This window comes from Myotis lucifugus, unplaced genomic scaffold, assembly GCF_000147115.1.
Source record: "Myotis lucifugus unplaced genomic scaffold, Myoluc2.0 scaffold_134, whole genome shotgun sequence".
Lineage (NCBI taxonomy): Eukaryota > Metazoa > Chordata > Mammalia > Chiroptera > Vespertilionidae > Myotis > Myotis lucifugus.
The window spans coordinates 2,355,203-2,377,549 of record NW_005871182.1 but is presented as its reverse complement, the minus strand read 5'-3'; the positions used below and the strand labels follow the sequence as shown (position 1 = coordinate 2,377,549).

The 22,347-nt window shown below is 36.8% G+C and overlaps 1 protein-coding gene and 1 pseudogene across 1 annotated transcript in view; both read right to left on the bottom strand.

Annotated features, from left to right (window-relative positions):
- BIRC6 (baculoviral IAP repeat containing 6) overlaps positions 1 to 22,347 on the bottom strand; it is a 177,162-nt gene that overhangs the window by 75,181 nt on the left and 79,634 nt on the right. Inside the window, 13 exon segments of the mRNA XM_006094357.3 lie at positions 1,415 to 1,568; positions 2,207 to 2,340; positions 4,033 to 4,188; positions 4,779 to 4,962; positions 5,457 to 5,672; positions 8,922 to 9,053; positions 15,484 to 15,611; positions 17,429 to 17,539; positions 18,731 to 18,864; positions 19,356 to 19,575; positions 20,176 to 20,522; positions 21,073 to 21,281; positions 21,454 to 21,635. Of these exon segments, the coding sequence (XP_006094419.1) occupies positions 1,415 to 1,568; positions 2,207 to 2,340; positions 4,033 to 4,188; positions 4,779 to 4,962; positions 5,457 to 5,672; positions 8,922 to 9,053; positions 15,484 to 15,611; positions 17,429 to 17,539; positions 18,731 to 18,864; positions 19,356 to 19,575; positions 20,176 to 20,522; positions 21,073 to 21,281; positions 21,454 to 21,635 (2,307 nt within the window).
- Positions 8,313 to 8,830, bottom strand: LOC106698084 (annotated as a pseudogene).

Sequence of the window (22,347 nt, the reverse complement as noted above, 5' to 3'; positions counted from 1 at the left end):
TAATTCTCAATCTTGGGAAGAGAAAGTAAATAATCAGCCTTGGCCTCTTGCTGCGCCAGAAAACAAGGAAGTGCTCAAAGAAAGATGCGAACATGACAAAAATACAAGAGACCAGCTTGGAAAAGATCCCACTGGTCAAATCCGGGACTATTTGAACATCAAAATAAATAAGGACAACACTAACAATGGACTTACTGCAACAGAACTGCACACTTAAAAAGGCTATAACAGTAAACTTTGTTATTTATATATTATCTCAATAAAAACAAACAAGTAAATAATGATAACAGTGAATTATAATCCATTGAGTAAAACAGCAAACCAAGGGTCTATTCAAACTAAATGAATAAACATGTAATTTTTTTTTTAAAGAATAGTTTCCAATAACCACTCTGCCACCACTTCTAAACCAGTAAAATCTTTTACTTGGGGAAAAGAATAACTTTACAATGGAGAAGATAGGCAAACACCTCCTTAATGAAGTAAATAAACTTAAAATTGCAGTAGTGGGACAAATTAAAACTATGAGCCACCTAATGGGATGCAATAAGAAAACCTGAGCATTACATTTTCATGATATTTATGTCAAAAATGCATGACTACAATCATGAGGAAATAGCATACAAACCCAAACTGGAAGACATTCTATAAAGTAATTAGGCTGTCATTTTCAAAAGTATCAAGATCACAAAAGTTAAACCGTGGCATACTGAATGAAACTGAAGAGATAAATGTACTGCAAGTTTTTGCACTAAATTCTTTTGCATTGAAGGACATTATGTAGACACAACTGACGAAACTTGAATGAGGTCTGAACATTAGTTAATATTAATGTTAATTTCCCGATTATGATGAAGTGTGCCTTGTGATGTGTTTATGTAGAAGAATGACCTACTTTGAAAAATATATAAAACAAAATAAAAATAACATCAGATTAGCAACTTACACCTAATGGATCAAGACAACACATGTTCTCTGTATTATACTTGTAACTCTCTAATAAATGTATGATTGACTCAAAATGTAAAAAAAAAAAAATGATATATTTTATGTGACTAGAAGAGTGCCAAAATAATATTCAAAATAGTTTTATTCTGTTGACAAATACAAAAGTTTATTATTAACATTAAAAAATAAAAGCAAATTTACTCAAAATCACTGACAAACACAATTACAAATATATTTTGCTATTTTGTTAAGTGTTATTTTGAGGGGGGAAAATTTGGACCATAAATGGAAGCTCCTCAAAACTTACTGACAGAAACACACAGCTCTGAATGTCACTCTCATGGCACACCTGTGATATTAAACCCTGCTAGAACACACTCGGGCTCAATTTCTCAAGAGGGAAAATATAAATTTAGGACTTATTTCCAAGAGCAGCATATGTCTTAAGATATAAACACACACTTACCCTGAGACACTGACACACTGACTGTTTGTGATCCATTCTTCTCTGTATTTGCAGGTGGCTTTGCTACAGGAATTCCAAGACCTCCAATGTAAGGGTTGTAGTTGTAGGTGCCATAATCAGCGCCCCAATAATCATACCATGTACTGCTTATTGGCTTAAACAAATGGAAAACAACCGCAGTTTATTTTTGCCTCTTCAGAAGGAGTGACATTATTATGTACATTATCTAAACTCACACAGGGTTACAAAATAATCATTCTATATTTTAAATTCCCCAAAACATAAATATAATCCTAATGATATAGAGGAATGGTTCTGTAATATTCTCTTCTTTTTATACAAAATATTAAAAATAGCTTATTTAAAACCTGAGGGATAACTATCGTTAATAAAATCTCTTACACACAAAAAGAATCAATATAAAGTATTAAGCATGTATCTCCTTTAGAAAAGTTAAGGCTAACACAGAAGTAAAATCTGCAATGAATTCAGCTTAGATCAGATTAAATGCTGCTTGAAATGTTTATAATCCACAAATATACTTCCCCATGCTTATTAGTGGTTCTTACATGAGATAATATTAGTGGATATATTAACAAAATGGTGTAAGTTTTCCTTATACTATTCATTTGGTATACTATAGTACCTACAGCAATTTAATAGATTTTGAGTACATTAAATCATGGGTCAATTTGGTGATAAATATGTACACTTTCCTCTGTTGAGTAATGAATAAACCAAAAGAGCAATGTGAAAGGTTTTATTTGCAAAGAATACTATTTTGTATCATACCTTAAAAACTTTGGCTGCAAGAGGATCCTTTTCCAAATCAATATCTAAAGGATCAATATCAACTTCCATTAGATCTTGTAGTAGCTCAAGATCAATTTCTTTATCTTTTTCCAAAGAGGAAAGAGGAGGTGCACCTTCAAATAATTGAAAATGATTTTACTGGTGGAGTAATTAACATAATTTAAATAATATATTGCTTTTAATTACAGTAAAAGTTATTTCACTTGTGTGTAACATGTTTCTATTGATATAAAAATTTCTAAATTTTTAATCTTGACAATTAGGTATTAGTAGATATGCAAATATACCACTCTATAACACACAATTTTTAAAAACCAATGCAATTCCGAAGGAAGAAGACCATGGAATTAATCCTTGTTGAATCAAGTTGCATAAAGTTTAAATGCTATTAATTTTTTTACCTCCAATAAGAAATTCATTATGTTACATCTAATTTTTCAGGAAATGATACCAGTGAAAAGCAAAAAGATTCAAGTTATAAGACTGTTATTCTCCTTATTTTTCTAAGATGCATTAGAAAGTATTTAGCTCTCTTAACTAGCTTCTATGCCTTACAAATCTTATCTTCTCATAAATTCCCACCCTCTTATTCAACATATATTTTATAGAATGCCTAGCAAATGCCAGTCTGTATTAGGGTTAGAGTATATGAAGATTAATAAAACAAATTTCCAGCCTCAAAAAATTAATAGAGGTTCAGAGGTGAGAGTACACTACAGACATTAAACCAACTACAACATGGTAAGTGCTATCAGAGAGAATCAAGTGTAAGGTACCACTGGTGGCAATCTCCAACACTACTGGTGGTGATGGGAAGAGCTTCTTTGAAAAGGGCATGTATTGTTTGAATATTAGATAAGGAGTTCTTCATGTAAACAAAAGGAGACACTCTAATCTAGATAAAGGGACTATTAGGTAGAAAGGATAATAACGTGAGAGAATATAAGGTTAACAAAAAACAAATGGGGGAGGAGGGAGAGCGGCCAGGGAGAGGTCAGTGGAGGGAAAAGGAGACATATGTAATACTTTCAACAATAAAAAATTTAAATTAAAAAAAAAGTTAATGTAAAATAAATACATACATACATACATACATACATACATACATAAAATAAAGACAAATGGTCCTAGCCAGTGTGGTTCATTCAGTTGGTTTGCCATCATCCCATCAACTGAAAGGTTGCTGGTTCGATTCCCTGTCAGGGCATATGACTGACTGGGTTTCGGCTCAATCCCAAGAAGGAGGCCTGCAGGAGGCAGCCAATCGATGTCCCACTCTCACATAGATGATTCTCTCTCACACATCGATGTTTCTCTCTCACACATCGATGCTTCTCTCTCTTACCATCTGGCATACATAGGGTATTAGTTTTGAAAAGTAGGGAGTATCCCACAAACGACTGTGCTAAGCTACAGTTACTTTTTTAAAAAGCAAGGGAAAAAACAAAGGAAAGAAAAGAAGCAAATATACACAAAAAGTGAATCTTAAAGAGCCTTTAACCCTGTTTTCTTAACCACTGAAGATCTTTAAGTTTTCTAGCTTGTCATTTCTTCAACACAGTCAAATCAAACCATATCAAAATAACTAAGACATTATGAATAGATAGTATTTTATTATGAGCATTCATTCAGAGAGTCAAAGCAAAACATAATCATTAGGAAAATAACTGATACAGCTACTAAGACCAAAAAGACCTAACAGAAAAACAGAAATATTAATTATATTCTTCACTAACATTCTTAATTTTCAATAAAAAAAAACAACTAAAGGATATTTGAAATAAAACATAATACAAAGAATATACCTGTTATATCATGTGTCAAAGGTTCATCTATAGTTTCTAGCAATTGAACTGAAGACTGTTGAAGGCAGTCATCAGATTCGGCAGCTGTTGCACCAACATCATCGCTCACTGTTCCTTCCTCCATGGCTTCTGCAGCTACTGGCGCCAGCAATTCTCCTGCATGCAATGAAACAGTTCTAACTGCTTGAATAATTTATAAATAGACATCCAAAACATATTAAAAGCATATTTCTTCCTCCAGTTTAGAGAATGACAGCATGTATTCTCTACCAACTATAAAAGATTCAGTGACAAATGAGACCTCACGTACCTAAGGAAATACTAGGACCTATTGTATTACCTTTAATTTCTGAAAACTAGTAAGTAGGAGAAAACACAAAATGTGTAACTCCCTTATTCATCAAAAAACGACTTTATAAGAAAGGTACTAATTTTACATTTGAAGAGACTATTATCCTCATTTTATATATGAAGGCACAGAGATTACCTTCCTCAAGGCCATAGAGAACTAGTAAGCAGCCCACTGCTGGTATTAATAATGGGGCCAATAAACTCCTCCAAAAAGACTTAGAGTTATCACAAAAGTCAACGTAATTATACACAAGTAATTTAAATGGTTGCTATTGCTATAACATTAAAGAAATCTTTTATACTTTGGGGATTTACAGTTCCCTTTAAAGGTTACTTAATAGAGCAATGACAAGCTAATTTTGACATACTCCTATGAAAAACAAATTCTGACAAACCTGCTAAAATATCTTGTAGCATACAAGTTAAGGAATACTGAGCCCAAGCACCACCCCAAGATATATCTCCTCTATTGAAGTCAGTCCCAACCAAAAGTAATAGCAGTCTTTCCAGTTGGGGTTCATTTACAATTTCACACAGATGTATAGTTGGCCTCGTGGCATTCGCAATGCGTGCAAGAACCTGCAATACATTTTATAAAATCATATACTTAATGAGCAATTACATGTTTTTTCCCAAAATCAAAGCATTGTAGTTTTCAATGAGATATGCTTATGATGTTAAAATAATTGGCTGACAGAGAATGAAAAAGAAATGTGATTTCATGAATCAAATTAAAACCCCCTCATTACTGTAATTTGACATTTATTGTTATATTTCCTATTTTAATTATTTTAAAAAGGTATGTTTGAGATAGACATACCCAAATTATATACATTTCGAATCTACATTAATCTAGCTTTAACTAGATTAAAATATAAATCAGGTCTCCTGAGAAATCAGTGACAAATATTTTTTAAATATTTCAAGGCACAATAAATCTTCATAAAAGGAAAAACCAATAAAAGCACTATAACTTCTCTTAATTAAAAAGCAATTAAAAACTGCATTTTTCCTAATTCTTTTTTTTACCCTATAAATCTGTAATTAAAAATTATGCCTATTAGTTTACTTACCTTACAAACAAATAATAAAAGGTCTGCATGACATGTAAAGTCCATGGAGAGGAGAAACAGGACAAGTTTTTGGACTACTGAAATACAGCGTTCATGGGCCAAGGTAAATGGAAGTGGTTCTATCTCTGGACTTTCTTTGGTTGTTGTAACTTCTGTGTCCAAATTGGAACGAGACCATTCTGCTGTCCGACGTAACCGAATTAAATCCTTAAAGTGCTGTACACAGAAATTTACAATATTTAAATCAATATCTACTGAATGGAAATTCTTTCAGTACAAATATATTTATACTAGAGGCCCAGTGCACAGATTCATGCACAGCTGGGGTCCCTCAGTCTGGCTTACGGGGATCAGTGAACCTCCGCGCCGCTGCAGCAGGCCTTACCCGCCAGCTCGTCGGGCTGCAGCCTGCTCTCCGCATAGATCTTGCACAGCACGAAGTACTGTGCAAAGCAGCAGGAGGCCGGGGAGGAGCCCGAGCCTGGGCTGGGTGCTGCACCACTCCTGCTCAAGCCCGATGCGCGTGCCGCCACTGCTCGGGCACACAGGAGGAGTGTCCGCAGGAGAAGCTCCTGCTGCTACAGCTGCGCTCACCAGCCATCGGCCCAGTGTTTGGCACCCCTCTGTCAGCTGAGCAGCGCTCCCACTATGGGAGCGCACTGACCACCAGGGGCCAGCTCCTGCATTGAGCATCTGCCCACTGGTGGTCACTGAGCGTCATAGCTACAAGCCAGGCATCCGGTAGTCTGGTCACTTAGGCTTTCATATAGATAGATACTGGAAATATTCACTCAGAAAACTTACAACATCTAAAGATCAAAAAGTAAGATTACTAAAATCTATACTGACCAATATACCTAACGTCCTATTTTACAGTAAGTATGGGATACATAACAGAATTTCAGAAAAGTGAAATTCTACAAAAAGGATACATTAGGTCAAATCTAATGGCCTAAATATACACTACTAAAATATCCTAAACATAATTCATAAAAGGTAGATGTTAAAGAAACCTATATAATTTCAAGTATTAATTTCAAAATCTGAGGGAATAACTGTAATTTCATATTTATAGAATAGAAACACAATACACAAACTTGGTTGCTACATATAAATGTTATCCCCACAAGTTTAAAAATACATAGTTTCTTTTTTTATTAAATTGGTTGAGGTGACACTGGTCAACATGAACATATAGGTTTCAGATGTGGGCTTCTAGATAGTTTTTTTTAATCTTTTTTTTAAAATATATTTTTATTGATTTCAGAGAGGAAGGGAGATGGAGAGAGAGATAGAAACATCAATGAGAGAAAATCACTGATCGGCTGCCTCCTGCATGACGCCCCCCACTGGGGATCGAGCCCACAACCCGGGCACATAACCCCGACCAGAATCGAACCCGGGACCCCTCAGTCCACAGGCCGACGCTCCACCCACTGAACCAAACCAGCGATGGCTGTGATATTCTTAAGGGATCGATTGGACTGCCCCAATGCTGTGTTCCTTGGACTATCCTATCCAGTGCCAGGAAACTCCAAGTCCAGGACTCACTGTTCACATTTCAGACTTTACTGAGTCTCCGGGCATCACCATTTCATCTTATATCTCTGAGAGATATTTGTAGGTCTTATAAAAAAGTTTTCTGGAGTCATCCGGACCCACATTGTTTGTGGTCCACCTCCTATTTTTGCATGACTAACATGGCTAATTACTCTGCACCTTTGCAGCTTGAGATGAAAAAAATAGAAAACTTAAATCCTGAAAGAGGCTTCTAAATCAGAATGGGAAAAGCATGACAGAGGGTAAAGGTAAAAAAGCTCAGACTGTGATGGAGGGAGTTATAGCAGCTGGACAAAGAGAGCAAGGACAGACATTTGTCCTCTTCTGTGCTCTGAGCCATGACCACCATAGCCCCCTCCACTTCACACGGAGTCCCTCTCTTCTTGTTTTTGTTTGTTTGTTCCTCCTCTCTTTCATGGCCCCACATCCTTTCTCCCTTAGGGTCTGCATAAAGGAGAAAGAGCCCATATTTTCTCAACATAGTAAGGCAAAGCTCTTGTCTGACTTGGTAATAAAAGAACAAATCAATGAATGAATGAAGTTGCTGAGTAGAGGGAAGTATTATGTTGATGAGCCCCAAGGTAAATCATCAAGAGGGATAGTTTTTCTTCTATTAGTTTGGTAGGGGGAGTGGGGGGGGGGGAGAAGACCAAGAAAAATGTAGATTGTTTGTTGGTATCTCTCCATCAAAGGCGTGAGCCAGGACAGAGTCTAAAAGTGAGGGTTTTTTTTTAATAAATCACTGCACTTGATTTTACTTAGGAAAACTGTATTTCCTTGAGTCTTTTATCTTCAATTTACTGGAACACAGTCCACTTTCAAGAAAATATACTACAGACGGTCCCCGATTTACAATGGTTCAATTTACATTTTTTTTTACTTCACAATGATGCAAAGCAGTAGGACTGATCTTTATCTGGGCTAGTGATATGCAGTACCGTTCTCTCTCCTGATGCTAGGCAGTGTCACCAAACCACAGTTCCTAGTCAGGCAAGCGATCACAATAATGAACCAATACTCTACCGTGTACTGTGACTAGCATTTTTTGGACATTACGTTCTAAGCACGATTAAGGTAGGTAGGCTAAGTGATGATATTTCATAGTTTAGGTGTACTGATTACATTTTTTTTTCATTGAGGCATTTTATGTGCACATATATATTACATCCCTACAGACAATAGTGTGGTGGAGGCGTTGGGAGGGGGTATAAAAACGGGGTGCAGAGGGTCAATGGAGGGAAAAAGGGGAACATCTGTAATACTTTCAACAGTTTAGATAAATTTAAAAAAGAAAAAGAATCCCAGGATTTTCCCTTCTGTGTGTGTGTTTAACTTGCTTCTTCATGGTCAATTATGCCCGCTGAGGTTGTCAGTACAATGAAACCAAAGTGATGGGACAGAGCAGGTTGTTCTACCATTTTTCTTGATCTTTGAGTTGCACATCAAATCTGGGGCTGATTACTCCACACTTGTTTAATCTGCTTGTGAGGTTCACAAAAGATTTCCCAGCTCTGTGGTCATGAATAATTTCAAATTCATCAATGTAACCATGCTTCATCATCACAGTAAGAAACCAGACAATGACTTTTGAGCATGGCCTAATAAGAACGTGGCCTTTGTCTCTCTTTTCAGCATTGTTGATACTCTGAGAGCACCAGCCAGGACACTCATGCATACCATTGTGGCAGTACAGAAAGATAGTAGAAAGAGCAACTGCATTTTCAACTTAACAATATTTTCAACTTATAATTGGTTTATTAGAATATAACCCCATCATAATTTGAATAACATATATTTACATTTCCAGGTCATTATTAAAGATACTTATCTATTCAAATAATTTGAAATAATAAAAGGGAAAATAACTTTTCTAAGATAATTACATTGAAAATTAAAAAATCATACCTTTGAAGTAGCCTGCTTTAGTTTTGCTTGCTCTACCAGAAGTTTATATGATGATCCTTTGTTACTCTGTATTTTTTCTTTTTCCATCTGTTCCACCAAAGCCTTCTGTTTTGCTTTTAGTAGGTTAAGTTGCTTTAAAAAAAAAATTACTCTTATAGATAGCAATGATAAAAGCAACAAAATAAATTATTATACTCCTCACATAATTCATATATCAAACTAATGGAATTAGTACAAATGTTACCTTGTTTTTGACCTGCACTATATAGTTAGGCCCAATTACCATGGTTGTGCCTATACTAAACATATACAGAACTTATTTTTCTTGCCATTATTCCCTAAACAATATAACAACTATTTGCATAGCATTTACATTGTATTAGGTATTATACGTACTCTAGAGATAAATTTAAAGTATACAGGACAATGTAGGTTATATACAAATACTATGCAGTTTTATCTAAGTGACGAGCATATACAGATTTGGGTATCTACAGGGTCCTGGAACCAATAACTGTGGATACCAAGGGATGATTATAATTCCCTGAAAGACCGAATTTTAACTGTGTTGCTGATTTCAAAAACAAAACAGCAATAATAAAAAGAAAAACCGTCTGTCTAAGTCCCAATAATAAGATCTTTCCATTTCATAATGTAAAAGTGACCAATTCCTTATCTCATGGGAGAAGGGAAATACCAGAAAATTTTCTCATGTAAGCCATTGGGCCTAATAGACTTTTCTTTAAATAAAGGAAAAGAATTATTTTTAAATATATGGGGAAATATGTTTGGACAATATTATTTTTTAGTTTTGCTTTATGGGAATCTCATTCAAGAGCAGTATATTTTTGGTATGCATATGTATTCATTAATTAACAATTTTACTGAGATAACAATAGATTCATATGCAGTTGTAAGAAAAAATACAGAGATCTCTTGGGCACTTTACTGAAATTCCCCAATGATAACGTTTTTCAAAATATAGTATAAGAAAAAATATCACAACTGGGTAATGACAATGTTATAATTCACCAAACTTATTCAGATTTCTCCAGTTTCACTTGTACTCATTTGTGTGTGTGTGTATTTTCATTGTATACAATTCTAAGCCTAGGTTAGTTCATGTATCTATCATCACTACAGTTAATACTGAACAGTTCTATCACCACAAGGTTCCCTCATGTTCTTCTTTGTTGCCCACCCACTATCCTCATATCCCATTTGCATCATCTCTAATCCCTGGCAACCACTAGTTGGCAGTACTGAACAAACGAACCAAAAGGGGGGAAAATATCTCTGCCCAGAAAGACCTTAAAAAATCTATTGAATGACTTAACCACTTCCTCATATAGCCATACATGCAAAACAATACTCTAAATAGAAAATCACTAGAAACTTATAATCATAATTATAAAAAATGTTAATATCATCCTATCTAATAATAGACAAACATGGTAATTGACCGTACCTTCGCTACACCTCCCATTGGCTAATCGGCGTGATATGCAAATTAACCAACAAAAGTGGCAGCTAATTTGCATACTGCAGGCAAATCCCGCTGCGCTAAACCGCCTGGAGCTGACGGCACCGCGATCCCTAGCCGCTGGCCGCCCCAGCACAAGATCCTGGCCTGCCTTCTGCGGCCCAGGACAGGCGGCAGTGCGATCCCGAGCCTCCGCCCACCCGAGCGTGGGATCCGGGCCTGCCGTGTGCGGGCTGGGGCGGGTGGCAGCGCAGGATCCGGGCCTGTCGTGTGTGGGGTGGGGCGGGCGGGGCAGGCGGCAGCACTATCTGAGCAGCTGCCCGACCGAGCTCGGGATCCGGGCCTGCCATCTGCTACCACGGGAGATGGGGCTGACACCGCGGGATCGGGCATGCCGTCTGCCTCCAGGGGAGCGGGCCGAAACCAGGAAGTGGTTATCTCCCGAGGGGTCCCAGACTGTGAGAGGGCACAGGTTGGGCTGAGGGACCCCCCCGCCCCCCGCCAGTGCACAAATTTTCGTGCACAGGGCTTCTAGTATTATAAATAAATATCAACTTGGCTGTTATACCCATATATGAAAAATTATCATAAATTAAAACCAGCCATGTACATACATTAAATAATCAACACATCCTATCTAATAAAAGAGAAACATGGTAATTAGCCGTACCTCCACTACCCTTCCCATTGGCTAATCAGTGTGATATGCAAATTAACTGCCAGCCAAGATAGCGGCCAGCAGCCAGGCAGCTAGAGGCGAACAGGAGGCTTGCTTGCTTCAGTGACGGAGAAAGCCAACATTCCCTGCCTGCGGCTGCCGGCCTCTGAGCTTGCAGTTTGAAACATTGTTACAAATATAGAAGCTAAACAAAACCCCAGAAACATGCTTTCAGCCAGCCGGGATCTCAGAGCTGGAGTTGAAACAGTGTTTCGATTATAGAACCCAAACAAACCAGATACCTGCTTTCAGCAGCTGAGGCCTCAGAGCTGGAGCCAAGCCTCAGAGCTAAAGCTGGCCCAGAATAAAAATAAAAGAAAAAAAGGACAGGTTGGGAGCTTCAGTCACCCGCCAGCCTGAAAACGGCCCTCAGCCCCTCACCCAGATTGGCCAGGCACCCCAGTGGGGACCCCCACCCTGTAGGGGGTGTGACCAGCTGCAAACAGCCATCATCCCCTCATCCAGGCTGGCCAGGCACCCCAGTGGGGACCCCCACCCTGATCCAGGACACCCTTCAGGGCAAACCAGCCGGCCCCCACCAGTGCACCAGGCCTCTATCCTATATAGTAAAAGGGTAATATGCCTCCCGGCACCAGGATCAGCGTTATAGGGGGAAGAAACCAAACCCCCTGATCGCCCTGTGGCTCTGTGACAGGGGGCGGGGCCACAACCTCCCTATCTGCCCTGCTCTGCTTGTGACAGGGGAAGGTGCCCCAACCCCCTGATCAGCCCTGCTCTGTGCCTGATAGGGGGGAGCTCCCCAACCCCCTGATCGCCCTGTGGCTCTGTGTGTGACAGAGTGCAGCACCCCAACCCTCTGATAGGCCCTGCTGTGTGACAGGGTGTGGCGCCCCAACCCCCCCCCCACAGGCCCTGCTCTGTGTGTGACGGGGTAAAGCCATAACCTGCCCATCAGCCCTGCCCTGAGTGTGACAGTTGCGGCCCCCCAACCCCCCTGATCGGCCCTGCTCTGTGTGTGACAGGGGGCGGTGCCCCAACTCCCCATCGGCCCTACTCTGTTAGTGCCGGGGGAGCTTCCCAACCCCCTGATGGGCCCTACTCTGTGTGTGACAGGGGGGAGCGCCCCAACTCCCCAATCTGCCCTGCTCTGAGCCCAACCAGGGGCTGCACCTAGGGATTGGGCCTGCCCTCTGCCACCCGGGAGCAGGCCTAAGCCAGCAGGTCGTTATCTCCTGAGGGGTCCCAGACTGCGAGAGGGCACAGGCTGGGCTGAGGGAATCCTCCCCTCCCCCCAAGTGCACAAATTTTTGTGCACCAGGCCTCTAGTATTATATAAATGTAAAAACTATTACAAATCACTATTTTCAAAAAATTGTTCCAAAAGCTCTATAGTTAACATATACAATTATAACCAAGAAAAAAAATATAATTTGTAATTTATTTTGAAACAACCACAATCTTAATAATTTAAATTACTATACAAAGACATTTTTCCCCAAACTATTTGAGGATAAGTTGGCAACCTGAAGACCAATCAATCCTGAACAATTTAGTGTGTAATTCATAAAAACAAGAACCTTCTCCTATAAACCATAATCCAGCCATCAAAATCAGAGACATAACATTGATGTACTACTACCATTACTCCTCAAACCCCATTTTAAGTCTTGCCAATTATCCAGTAATGTCCTTCACACTAAAAAATAAAATACGGTAGTAACATTTTACTAAGAAAAAATCTACTGAACTACAATCTAGGTTTATTTTCTATTTTCATATCCTAAATTAAATGCAGCCAGCATAAACATTAAGTGACCAAAAAATTTTAGCTACATTTGAAAAAAATGCAAATTAGTACCACCTAAAATTAGTTGAGTTTCAAAAAGAAAAAGTGTTGAGAGAAAAAGCTTCAGCCCTGGCTAGCTGAAGCATTGCTCTGATATGCCAAGATTTCAGGTTTGATCCCCAGTCAATAAATAATAATTATCTAAATAAGAAAAGAAAAAGCTTCACCATCATCTTTCTTGCAAGAGATCAAATAGTTAGCTCATAGCTGAAAAACTTAGAAGTTAAAATAAACAAGTTGGTGCTAAGTCATGTTTTTTAAAAAAGCCCAAAGCTTTCACAAACTTGCCATATCCTAAGGGTTTCACATACAATGTCATTTCATCTTAAATCAATTACACAAATATTATTGACAACAACCTAGGTTGTACACTAAGTATCAAGGATATAGCACATGCTGTAAGAGAAAGAGGAGGACACTTTCAAAAGTAACTGTAGCCCTGGCAATTGTTGCTCAGTTGGCTGGGCATTGTACCATGCACTGAAAGGTTGCTGGTTTGATTCTCGGTCAAGGCACATGTCCATGGTTTCAGGCTCAATAGGAGGCATGCAGGAGGTGTTCCCTCTCACATTGGTCTGTCTGTCTCTCTCTCTTTCTCTTGCTCCCCTCCTCTCTAAAAATTAACTTAAAAATCTTTTTTTAAAGTAATTTTAATAAAGTACAGCATCATAAGAATCTGAGGTCAGCTATAAACTCACTTCCACATAGTGAAATGCACATTAATAATTTTATGCTTAATTTTCAAGAGAAATCATGGAACCTATTGAGATAAAAACCACAAGAATCCACAGATGGCCTGCAACAAAATCACATCCTAATATATATGGGTGGACAAAAGTATGTTAATAATAATAATTAATTAATAGTAATAGGAAGAAACTCTTGAATTTCATGAACTCACAACTGTAAACTCTTGAATTTCATGAACTCACAACTGTACTACTTTTGTCTACCCCTATATACCCTTCTGTAACAGAAAAAGTGAGTGTATGTGTTCAGATGCATTTATACAATGAAGAAGCAGAGATCTATTAATATTTCAAAGAAAAACAATTAAAGAATAAACCAAAAAATAAAGGTTTCATCATCAGGAAAGTAGAAAAACAGATTTTGGAACATTCCAAACATGAATAGTAGTAATGAATAAAAAAGAACCACTAATACACTCAATAATACAGATAAATCTCAAAAATATCATTTTGAGCAAAAGAAGCCAGGAATAAAAGAGCACACACTCTGCATGATTCCTAATAGTACTGTAAGAAATCATTTACTCTGCCGAAACCGGTTTGGCTCAGTGGATAGAGCGTCGGCCTGCGGACTGAAGGGTCCCAGGTTCGATTCCGGTCAAGGGCATGTACCTGGGTTGCGGGCACATCCCCAGTGGGAGATGTGCAGGAGGCAGCTGATCGATGTTTCTCTCTCATCGATGTTTCTGGCTCTCTATCTCTCTCCCTTCCTCTCTGTGAAAAATCAATAAAATATATTAAAAAAAAAAAGAAATCATTTACTCAGTGAAATGCACAAATCTCATGTTCACAAAATAAAAGAATCCCTATAAAAACATATAATGAATATGAAAGGAAATATATAAGACACACGAGGAACATATTGTATGCAATACTATGCTAATTTAGAAACCAGGAAAGACCTGAAAAGTAAGTTAGGTTATCCAAGAGAAAGAGTAAAGTATGTTGTTTGGAGAAAAAATAAAACAAGACAAAAACAGCACAACCAAAATTCTGTATGAGAAAACTGGTCCAGGAACTCAAAGTAGCTAGACCAAAATTCAAAACTGAATGTTAGACAGAGGGCCAGATAATAGATGCTCTGAAACCAAGTTAAGGAGGTTAACCTTCATTAGAAGATCAACTGTAAGTAACTAAGAATTAAAGGAGTGAGATAATCCAATGGTTGATTTTTAAAAAGAACTCTCTAGGGCAGTGGTTCTCAACCTTCCTAATGCTGCGACCCTTTAATACAGTTCCTCATGTTGTGGTGATCCCCAACCATAAAATTATTTTCGTTGCTACTTCATAACTGTAATTTTGCTAGTTATGAATCGTAATATAAATATCTGATAAGCAGGATGTATTTTCATTGTTACAAATTGAACATAATTAAAGCATAGTGATTAATCACAAAAACAATATGTAATTATATATGTGTTTTTGGATGGTCTTAGGCGACCTCTGTGAAAGGGTCGTTCAACCCAAAGGTTGAGAACCGCTGCCCTAAGGGCAGCATGAAAAACCAATTAGAATAAGAAAGAACAAAGGCAGAGAGGCCTTTTGACTAGGCAGAGGATAATGATGGCCTCACTTAAAGTGGTAGTAAAGAGAGACAAGAAGAGGTAGTCAGTTGAAAAGACATCACCAAAAATCTGTAAACTACTTATTGTTGCAGTCTTACAAATAAGGGGAAACACAGTCTCAAAGTGGTAAGTAATTTGCCTACTTAGTTCTTTACATGCCATACCTAATGCAAGTCTATCCCATGCAACTTGTAAAGCAATGTTCTCAAACATTAAAATAAAAAAAGTATTAAAAATTACCTGTTTATGATGAACTAGCTGCTTTCTGATTTTCCTGGAATATAATCTGTCCAGGCTACTGCTGCCTTTGGAAGACCTATGTATGTTCTGAGTGTGCAGATTATTGTTAATAAAACTCCACTGGTTACCTATAGGGCAAGGAAAAGTTTTATTAATAATTCTGTTCAATGTAACTTTAAAGTACTTTTAATACCCAGCAAACACAAAATTATAAATGTGTCAATCATGACAAAGCAGTTTTAAAAATTAAGAAAACCATTGTAAAGAAATTGCTAAGATTTTACCCTGAAAAGGTTGACCTAAATCATAAGTGACTTTAAGACCAGAGTTCTGTCTCTATTCCTTCAAGATAACAGCCAACTTTCTCCACAATTAAGATTAATCTCTATACAATACAACTGTGGAAATGTCACTCAAATCTAACAAGAACAAATGCTTAATATTGCCTAAATTTCAAACCCCTGCCCTAACCAGTTTGGCTCAGTGGATGGAGTGTCGGCCTGCGGACTGAAAGGTCCCAGGTTCGATTCAGGCTAAGGGCATGTACCTTGGTTGTGGGCACATCCCCAGTAGGAGGTGTGCAGGAGGCAGCTGATCAATGTTTCTCTCTCATCGATGTTTCCAACTCTCTATCCGTCCCCCTTCCTCTCTGTGAAAAATCAATAAAATATATTTGAAAAAAAACTAAAATAAATAAATAAATAAATTTCAAACTCCTATGCTTTTGTGCAGATGCCCCCAAAATGGTACTCAATAATTTGACATAATGACTGCAAAAATAAGGTTGAGTAACTCAAAATCATGCTGCATAGCTCTACTTATTCTCATTTTTTTACAATGTATCCAGGCCATTCTGTGTCATTCTTCTGCTCAATTCAGGCTTATTCCTACACTTAACCCAACTCCAATTATTTGTTTATTTGATTAACCTAAAGACATCTTTTTTGATTCTCTACTATCCATTTGTCAAGTCAGTATAAATTCTTAAAACCCTAAAAAAAAGTCTTCCACCAATATATTTCCATAATCTCTGAATAATATAAATGAAAACTAAAACCTCCAATACTTGTATATTCCAACTTCATATTATAGTCATGTTTAATTGTCTTACATATAATCCTAAAACTGAGTAAATTGACCACTGACATACAGTATTTGTTTAAAAAATAAATATCTAGACAAATTCTTTAGTACATGAAAAGAATCCCCCATCCTCTTCCCAAACATAATGTACACCATAATCAATTGATTCACCTATAAAACACTCCAGGGGATCTTTTTTTAATACTAGGAACCTGATACTGTTTAAAATTTCAAATTTTATGGCACTTGTTAGCTATATTTACATATTAAATGTAGCTATTTCAAATAGCTTCATTTTTATAAAGTTTTAACTTGGAAGAGGAGAAGAAAACGATTCATCTTGCAATTTGATTTCCCTTCATTTTTAAGAGTTGCCTCAAGACTATGAAGAACAATTACAACCAAAATCTCAGAATTTCTGGAAGCATAAAAGCCATTTGTAATTAATTAATAGAACTGTACTTTATAATGGTAAATAGAATGACACTATACTAAAGAAACATAAAACTTCAAGAAGTCTTCACATATTTCCTTTTTTAAAACTTCACTTATATATATACATAAGTGAAGTTTTATTATAAATTGGTTAAAGGGGTATGGGGGGAAACCTCATGAAGGACATAATTGTATTAGAAACTAAAGTCATGTTCAAACAAGAGGTTTGTTCCTAACATCCTTCAAAAATGAATTCTATCCTTACAAAGATTCCTGGTAAAGTTAATTCATATTTTACATAAATTACATACAGCTGGAATCTCTGGGCCAATAAACAGTTCTGCAATAACTGTAAGTCTCTCAAAATCCCCACCAACAGATTATTATAAATTTCTGATACCTGTCAGAAACCTCTCCCTGTCTTTACCATTCAACGGCTTCTTTGCAGCTGCTGCTTCATCTTCAACAGTTGCCACATAATCCAGCAACCTGGACACCAGCATAACAACCCAACTGATCATGGGAATATCTAGTACCCCTATATAGAGATGGGAGGGTAAAAAATAATCAGGGGACTCTAAAAGTTCTAATGTTCTCGAATAAAATAATTATGAGATACAACATTTTACAAATCTAAAACATACCATATCATTACTAATACTTATATTTATAATAAGCCTCAAAATTGGAACTTAAGACCACAAATCAAGTAATGAATTGATTCTAATGGAAAACAAATGCTGCATGGTACAAAAATAGAATCTTAAATATAGGATAAATATAACAGATAAATTGTAAACTAGCAAACAAGGTAAAAGATAATATCCTTAGACCAGCCGTGGGCAAACTACGGCCCGCGGGCCTCGGCCCGTTTGAAATGAATAAAACTAAAAAAAAAAAAGACCGTACCCTTTTCTGTAATGATGTTTACTTTGAATTTATATTAGTTCACACAAACACTCCATCCATGCTTTTGTTCCGGCCCTCCAGTCCAGTTTAAGAACCCATTGTGGTCCTCGAGTCAAAAAGTTTGCCCACCCCTGCCTTAGACTTACAGGTGACTGACATGAAAAAAATCTCTCAACTTATGATTAATAAAGTTATAAAATTTTAAAGCCCTAACCAGTTTGGCTCAGTGGATAGAGCGTCAGCCTGAGGACTGAAGGGTTCCAGGTTCGATTCCAGTCAAGGGCATGTACCTTGGTTGCGGGCACATCCCCAGTAGGGGGTGTGCAGGAGGCAGCTGATCAATGTATCTCTCTCATTGATGTTTCTAACTCTCTATCCCTCTCCCTTCCTCTCTGTAAGAAATCAATAAAAATATATTTTAAAAAAATAATAAAATAAAATTTTAAAAATCATATGTTCTAAGGATTTTATTTCAATAAAAATTTTCTCCCTCAAATGAAACTCATTTTCAATGACGAAAGCAGCAATGGTACTTTAAACCTTAAACTTAAGAAAGTTTGATTTTAGTTATGACAGCATAGAAGAAACACATTATAATAATTTCCAAGTTCAAATTCAACTAATGAAAAGATTTAAAAAGCAGTAACTATATGGAAGTCAATCACATGAAGGCTGGTCATCCAAAAAAGTCTACATTATAAAAACAGTAACAAAATGTGCAGTATTGAGTATTTTTAATAGTAGTTAAGCCTAACTAATTTCTAAAGCAATATTTACAGGAATCTTATGTTTCTACTAAAGATAACTCTTTAAATAATACCGTCTGTTCTCCGATGCATGGGTAACTGTGGCTGAAGAGGTGACAATAAATTATCCAACAGATTAAGTAAGCTTTCTAATACTCCACTATTACTAAGTGATCTTTGACCAATGCAGGAAAGTAACATGAAGACCCTAAAAAGAAGATATAAATAAAATACTCATTATGATTCAATTTTTTAATTCAAAAAAATATTTACATTGTAATTTAAGAGTAATTAATGATAGAATATTTGGCTCTAAGCAAGCTCTCTATAGGTATAATGTTAGTTAGCTTTATCAAGCTATTGATTGTATTTTCTAACTTTAACCACAAGAAATCAGGTAGAGGGAAGTGTAGCATAACCTCAAAAAACATATTTAACACATAAAATAGCATGATCTGATAGGAAATACTAGTAAACACAGATCCATAAAGTTCATGATTCAATTAGGAAACCAAAGAATATAGTCTAGTTATATCATGTATAATCTTCAATATGCCCTTCACTGGGCATGCTCCATCTTCTGAATAGACACACATGCTTCATTTTTCCACTCAGTATCAATATACAGATTTCAAAATCTGAACACAGACCATGAGAAGCATAAATCATTAATAACAAGTTCAATATTGTCTGACCTACCTATCCTGTGGAAAGATGAGAAGCTGTTCTGAATTGTACAGTTCCTGAAGAACATTAGAGAGAAACTGACCCCACCATCTTTCACCACCACAAAGTTGAACAAGTAGAAGACCAGTATGTAACCGTATCTTTGGGGTTCCACTGATGCACAAATGTTTAAAAAGTTCTTCACAGGCCTGGGCATGAAACGTGCTCTGCAAAACTGCAGGAACGGAGTGTCCTATTATAAAAAAGAAAACAGTAAAATTTCCTATTTAAGTGTATGCTTTGATATCAAAATCAGCATTCCTAGACATGTTTTCTTCTTTACCAGCAATCAATACACAATTATATTATTTTTATTTTGTTATTTATAGGTAGGATTTCAATTGCTAAAGACTTGAGGAAGGGAAGAGTTCGCACTTAGATCCATTATATTTCTTGTATGTGGAGATGGATATACCAGATGGCTGTGTATGTGTGTTTGTATGCGCATCAGTAATAATAAAATATAGCTCTTGGAAAGAAAATGATAGCTCTATATTAGATTAACAACTATTAAGTTTACCCTGTTGCACGTTTTAACAATATTTATTATTTTGCCAGTAACACAACAATGTGGTACATCACTGGCAGAGAGTCAAGAAAAAAATAATCCAAAAAATCCATTAAACAAAAATACAGGGGGAAAATGAATTAACCTAAAGAACAGATTTCATCTTCACATTAGAATGGATATCAAAATTAACATTACCCAGGAAATATCAAGGCAACAATAAAATACTCAACTAGATCACAATAAATATTCCCAGTCTTTAAAATACTTAAGCCAAATACAAACCATTGGAAGAGTGAAGAAGGCTGAGCAAAGTGTCCAATAAATATCTGATGATAGTACGTAATTGCTCTGTGGAAGACGTCTGAATTAAATCTCTTGGATTTGATGTTTCATTTAACATCTTCCTACTTGCACCTAGAGCTACTCTGAGCCTCTGCACTGCGTTGTGAGCCAAATTAAGTTGAAGCTGTAACTGAATACAATCCTGATAGGAGGAGAAAACTCTGCTGTCTTCCTCGACTGCCTTATCTGGCTTCCTCAAGAAATACTGTGCATTGTTAGCACTGTTGAGAGGAGGAAGATCTATACTTTGCAAAAGAGTTTCCAGTCGATGACAAGCTAAATTATACCTGTAAGTAAAAAATAATTGAACAAAATCATTCCTGCAATGTTCTTTAATGTACATTTATGAATACACATTAAATTTAAATGTCTAAAACATATTAACACAACCATTAAAAAGATATCATTTAAGTACTAAATAGGGTCAATTATTTAATCGCAATACATCAATGCATTAAACATTATTGTAACATACTAATACCCTATTTCCTTCTGCTCTTTTCTGTACACTTATAAAAAGACATTACTTGAAAAATATATGCAAGACATTATACAAAATACAATGGTTTGTCCTAGCCAGTTTGGCTCAGTGTATAGAACGTTGGCCTAAGAGTCCTGGGATCAATTCCAGTCAAGAGCACACGCCCAGGTTGCGGGCTCAATCCCCAGTAGGGGGTGTGCAGGAGGCAACTGATCAATGATTCTCTCATCACTGATGTTTCTCTGTCTCTCCCTGTCCTTTCCTCTGAAATCAATAAAAATATTTTTTAAATATGTGTGTGTGTGTGTATAAAATGATTTCAATAAGATTAAAATATTCTGCAATTTCCTAACAACCTGCACTGTATATCCTCCTGTAGAGCAACCATCATTGTTAAATGCTGGTCAATTTCTGGCTGGTTTGCAGATTCTCCTTCTCCCCTTAGAGGATCATGCATTAACTTCAGTTCACTCTCCCAAGACAAGATGTAGGTATGACCATAGTAAAATCCTAATGGAATTTTGGCTCTGGCATTTGTACTTCCATAACGTCCAATGACAGTGATCTGAAATGAAAAATAAATATACATATACACTCACCTTCAACAATAAAAATCTGAGTAATGTATTAAAAAATTTGATATAGTTATACTTTTAATTATATGTCTGAGTATTTTTCATAACTTGTCAGAAACATAGAAAACTTATCAATTATATCACTTTCTTGAAGTTCTTTACCTTCATGAATCTGCATACAGGAGGTGGTATCAAGTCATGAAGAATTAGTGAATGGGTGCTTATATCAGTTGCTACTACCAATCGCCTCCCATCCACCTCTTCTCCTAATGTCCAAATGTGAATCAACACATCAGTCAACAGTATTGGTCTGCCAAAATCCAAGGTCACAAACCTTCTTGCTCCTATGAGAGAAAGAGAAAGAGAAAGAGAGAAAGAGAGAGAGAGAGAGAGAGAGAGAGAGAGAGAGAGAGAGAGAGAGAGAGAGAGAGAAAGCAATAGCAATTGATCAAAAATACCATATATCAATTAACCAAAAGATATACTAAAAAAAGTTCTTTAAAAATGAAATTAACTTACTTAAATACAAATAAATGAGAAGAAAAGTTAATTTCCATTCAAAAAATATCTGAGCCCTAACCGGTTTGGCTCAGTGGATAGACTGTTGGCCTGCAAACCGAGAGGTCCCAGGTTTGATTCCGGGTCAAGGGCATGTACCTTGGTTGCGGGCACATCCCCAGTAGGAGGTGTGGAGGAGGCAGCTGATCGATGTTTCTAGCTCTCTAACCCTCTCCCTTCCTCTCTGAAAAAAATCAACAAACTATATTTAAAAAAAAAAAATCTGAAACCTCAATCTATGTTACTTTGAACACCAAGACTTAAGTAAAAAACAAAACAAAATAAAAAAAACCCTAGCTGGTTTGGCTCAGTGGATAGAGTGTCAGCCTGGGAACTGAAGGGTCCCAGATTCAATTCCAGTTAAGGTACATGCCCGGGTGGCAGGCTCAAGCCCCAGTGGGGAACATGCTGAGGAGGCAACCAATCAGTGATACTCTCTCATCATTGATGTTTCTATCTCTCTCCGTTCCTCTCTGAAATCAATAAAAATATATTTCA